Raw genomic sequence first — 4,594 nt, forward strand, 5'->3', positions numbered from 1 at the left:
CCTTACGTGTGACTCTAAATGTGCTTTATAACGAGTGTTTGCTCTTATCTAGGTAAGAATGCAACCTAAGACACGAGCCGCCTCAAGACTGATGAGGGAGCAAGATGCTCCTATCGAGTTGACAGATAGGCCACAGGCATCTACCCTTAGGGGCCGAGGTAGATGTGGCAGGGCCACTAGGCTAGTGAGGGCCGATACTCTTGTGAGTAGGCGAGAGGAGGGACAGTCCTCAAGTGATATAGATAGACACCTAGCTGGGGGTATTACCATTGAGGATTTGATGACAAGCCTACAAGGAGTCAATCGGGTTGTAGAGATGATGGCGACCCGTATGGAAGATATACAGAAGGTAGAAGAGGGGAGACCTACAGTACAAGAATCTTCTAGCTCCCAAGGACAGGCCGATCGCCAACAGCATGAGGTTGAGAAGGGAAATCTAGATATTTCTCTTCCTAATTTTCTCAAGCTTAAGCCTCCATCATTTTCAGGGTTTGATGCATCAGAGAAACCCTAGGTTTTCTTAGATAAGATGGAAAAGATTTGTAAAGCTTTAGGATGTTCTAGTGTTCGGTCAGTTGAGCTAGCTGCCTTCCAATTAGAGGATGTGGCGCAGGAGTGGTATAACTCTTTGTGTAGAGGCAGACCGATGGATGCAGCACCGTTGGCTTGGAGTGAGTTCAGTACAACTTTTTTGGATCGATTTCTATCACTTAGTGTTCGTAATGCTAGAGCTAGAAAGTTCGAGACTTTAGTACAGACTTCGAGTATGACGGTGTCCGATTATGACATCAAGTTCACGCAGCTGGCTCGCTATGCACCCTATCTCGTTTCTATTGAGGAGATGAAGATTCAGAGGTTTATGGATGGGCTAGTGGAGCCATTATTTAGGGCTGTGGCATCCCGAGATTTTACTACCTATTCTACAGTAGTGGATTGTACTCAACGCATTAAGATGAGGACCAGTGAGAGTAGGGCTGCGAGAGATAGAGCAAAAAGGACCAAAACAGAGGGTTATCAAGGCCGTAGAAATTTTAGCGGTGGGGTGTCATCTTCTAGCCATTAGGGTCCACAAAGGGGCTCACGATTACCCTAGAGGGGGAGTGACTCACTTAGTGCTAATGTTGGGGTGGGACAGAGAACTTTCAATTCTAGGAGGCAACAAGATTCTAGACGAAGTAGTCAAGTCACCCACCTTTGTGATACTTGTGGGAGACGACATAATGGACGATGCTTCCTTACTACAAGAACTTGTTTTGAGTGCGATCAACCTGGGCATATTAGGAGGGATTGTCAGATGGCACATCAATCACCAGATTCTACTCGTGGTTCTACCCAACCAATTTCATTTGCTTCTTTTGTTGCTGCTCCATCGGGTCGAGTGGCTAGTGGATCAAGGGGTAGAGGTGCTGGTACTTCTTTTCAAGGTAGCCCATCTAGGTCCGAAAGTCAGAGTTCTACCGGTAGGGGCCAAGCAAAGGTGTTTGCTTTAACACAACAATAGGCCTAGACATCTAATGCAGTGGTCTCAAGTATACTTTCGGTTTGTAATATGAATGCTCGAGTCTTGTTTGATCCTGGTGCTACCCACTCTTTTATCTCTCCATGTTTTGCATCTTGGTTGAGTATAGATCGTGTTAGGAGAGAGGAACAATTAGTGGTGTCTACTCCTTTAAAGGAGGTATTTGTGATCGAATGGGAATATGAGTCCTGTGTAATGCAAGTCAAAGACAAAGACACTTCGATGAATCTAGTGGTGTTAGACACCTTAGACTTTGATGTGATCTTGGGGATGGATTGGTTATCACCCTGTCATGCTAGTGTGGATTGCTATCATAAATTGGTTAGATTTGATTACTCTGGTGAACCATCATTTAGTATTCAAGGGGATAGGAGTAATGCTCCAACCAATTTGATATCAGTTATATCTACCAGAAGATTATTACGACAGGGTTGTTTATGTTATTTGGTTGTAGTAAGGGATACTCAGGCGAAGGTTGAAAATGTAAGCCAAGTGTCAGTGGTGAATGAGTTCATGGATGTATTTCCTAAGAAATTACCAAGTTGACCTCCCGAGCGGGAGATTAAATTTTGCATAGATTTAATTCCTGACACTAAACCTATATCCATACCCCCATATAGAATAGCGCCTGTAGAGCTTAAAGAGTTTAAGGATTAGTTAAAAGATTTGTTGGATAAAGGTTTCATTCGTCCTAGTGTATCCCTATAGGGAGCACCGGTGTTATTTGTGAAAAAGAAAGATGGGTCACTTAGGCTGTGCATTGACTATCGACAGCTTAATAAAGTGACAGTGAAGAATAAGTATCCTCTTCCAAGGACAGATGATTTATTTGATCAATTACAAGGAGCACAATGTTTCTCTAAGATAGATTTATGATCTGGGTACCATCACTTGAGGATCCGAAATAAAGATGTACCAAAGACCGTATTTCAAACAAGGTATGGGCACTATGAGTTCTTGGTGATGTCATTTGGACTCACGAATGCTCCTGCAGCCTTTATGGATTTGATGAATCAAGTGTTCAAGCCTTATTTGGATAAGTTCGTAGTAGTGTTTATTGATGATATCTTGTTATACTCGAGGAGTAGGGAGGAGCATGAGCAGCATCTTAAGATAGTGCTCTAAATTTTGAGAGGACATCTATTGTATGCTAAGTTCTCTAAGTGTGAGTTTTAGCTTGAAAGTGTTGTATTTTTTGGGCATGTGGTATCTAAAGATGGGGTACAAGTTGATTCAAATAAAGTTGAAGCAGTGGAAATGTGGCCAAGGCCAACATCAGTTACGGAGATTAGAAGCTTTTTGGGTTTGGCTGGCTATTATCGTCGTTTTGTGAAGGACTTCTCTAAAATAGTCACCCCTCTGACTAAGCTGACACGTAAGGATACAAAATTTGAGTGGTCTGATGCTTGTGAGGATAGCTTTGATAAGTTTAAGGCATGTCTCACCACAGCTCCAGTATTAAGCCTATCGCAAGGCACAAGGGGTTATACGATATTCTGTGATGCATCGCGGGTTGGTTTAGGGTGTGTATTAATGCAGAATGGGAAGGTGATTACGTATGCATCAAGGCAACTTAAAAGGCATGAGTAGAACTACCCCGCACACGATTTGGAAATGGTAGCAATCGTGTTTGCCTTGAAAATTTGGAGACATTATTTGTATGGTGAGACTTATGAGATATAGACGGACCCCAAAAGTTTGAAGTATATATTCCAGCATAGGGATCTTAACTTGTAGCAACGTAGATGGATGGAGTTGCTAAAGGATTATGATTGCACTATTCTCTACCATCCTGGTAAGGCAAATGTAGTGGCGAATGCCTTGAGTCAAAAATTGATGGGAAGTCTGGCACATATTTTTACAGATAGGAGATCCTTGATTAAGGAGATTCATAGCTTGGGAGACATAAGAGTGCATTTGGATGTTTCAGAGGCAAATGCATTGCTAGCACATTTTAGAGTGCGGCCTATCTTAATGGACAAGATTAAAAAAGTACAAGGTAAATATGAGTTTGTGGCTAAGGCCTTAAAGGATCCTCAGGGAAAGAAAGGAAAAATGTTTACCAAAGGCACCGATGGAGTGTTGAGGTATGGAACCAGACTTTATGTGCCTGATGGTGACGGGTTGAGGAGAGAAATATTGGAGGAAGCTCACATGGCAGGCTATGTGGTACATCCAAGGGCTACAAAGATGTATCAAGATTTGAAGGAGGTGTATTGGTGGGAAGGACTTAAGAGAGATGTAGTTGAGTTCGTCTCCAAGTGCCTGGTTTGTCAGCAAGTTAAGGCCGAGCATCAAAGGCCCGCGGGACTGCTACAGCCATTACTAGTGCCCGAGTGAAAGTGGGAGCATATTGCCATAGACTTTGTAACGGGTTTGCCTCAAACTAGTGGGGGCTACAACTCGATTTAAATCATAGTAGATCGGTTAACGAAGTCAGCCCATTTTCTTTCGATTAAGACTATTTACGGGGTTGCCCAGTACGCTCGAGTTTATGTGGATGAGATAGTATGACTGCATGGTATCCCTATTTCATAGTATCGAATAGAAGAGCTCAGTTCACCAGTAGGTTTTGGGGAAAGTTGCAGGAAGCATTGGGCACTAGGTTGGACTTTAGCACAGCTTTTCACCCACAGACTGATGGACAGTTTGAATGGACAATACAAACTTTGGAAGATATGTTGAGGGCCTGTGTGATAGACCTTGGGGTTAGGTGGGATCAATATCTACCCTTAGTAGAATTTACCTACAATAATAGTTTCCAAACTAGCATCCAAATGGCACCATTTGAGGCATTATATGGAGGGAGATGTATGTCACCTATTGGATGGCTAGAGGTGGGAGAAAAGAAACTTTTGGGGCTTGAGTTGGTGCAGAACGCCACTGAGAAGATACATATAATTCGGCAGAGGATGTTGTCAGCACAAAGTAGACAGAAGTCATATGCTGATAATAGACGGAGAGATTTAGAGTTTCAAGTGGGAGATCACGTATTCCTGAAGGTCTCACCAACTAAAAGGGTAATGAGGTTTGGCAAGAAAGGAAAATTAAGCCCTCGGTATATAGGACCCTTCG

The 4,594-nt window shown here is 42.9% G+C and overlaps 1 protein-coding gene across 1 annotated transcript; it reads left to right on the forward strand.

Annotated features, from left to right (window-relative positions):
* LOC108661597 lies at positions 530 to 1,501 on the forward strand. Its single transcript, XM_018119047.1, has 2 exons — positions 530 to 1,042; positions 1,136 to 1,501. Exons 1-2 carry the CDS (start codon positions 530 to 532, stop codon positions 1,499 to 1,501), a joined length of 879 nt encoding a protein of 292 aa, XP_017974536.1.

This window comes from Theobroma cacao, chromosome 4, assembly GCF_000208745.1.
Source record: "Theobroma cacao cultivar B97-61/B2 chromosome 4, Criollo_cocoa_genome_V2, whole genome shotgun sequence".
Lineage (NCBI taxonomy): Eukaryota > Viridiplantae > Streptophyta > Magnoliopsida > Malvales > Malvaceae > Theobroma > Theobroma cacao.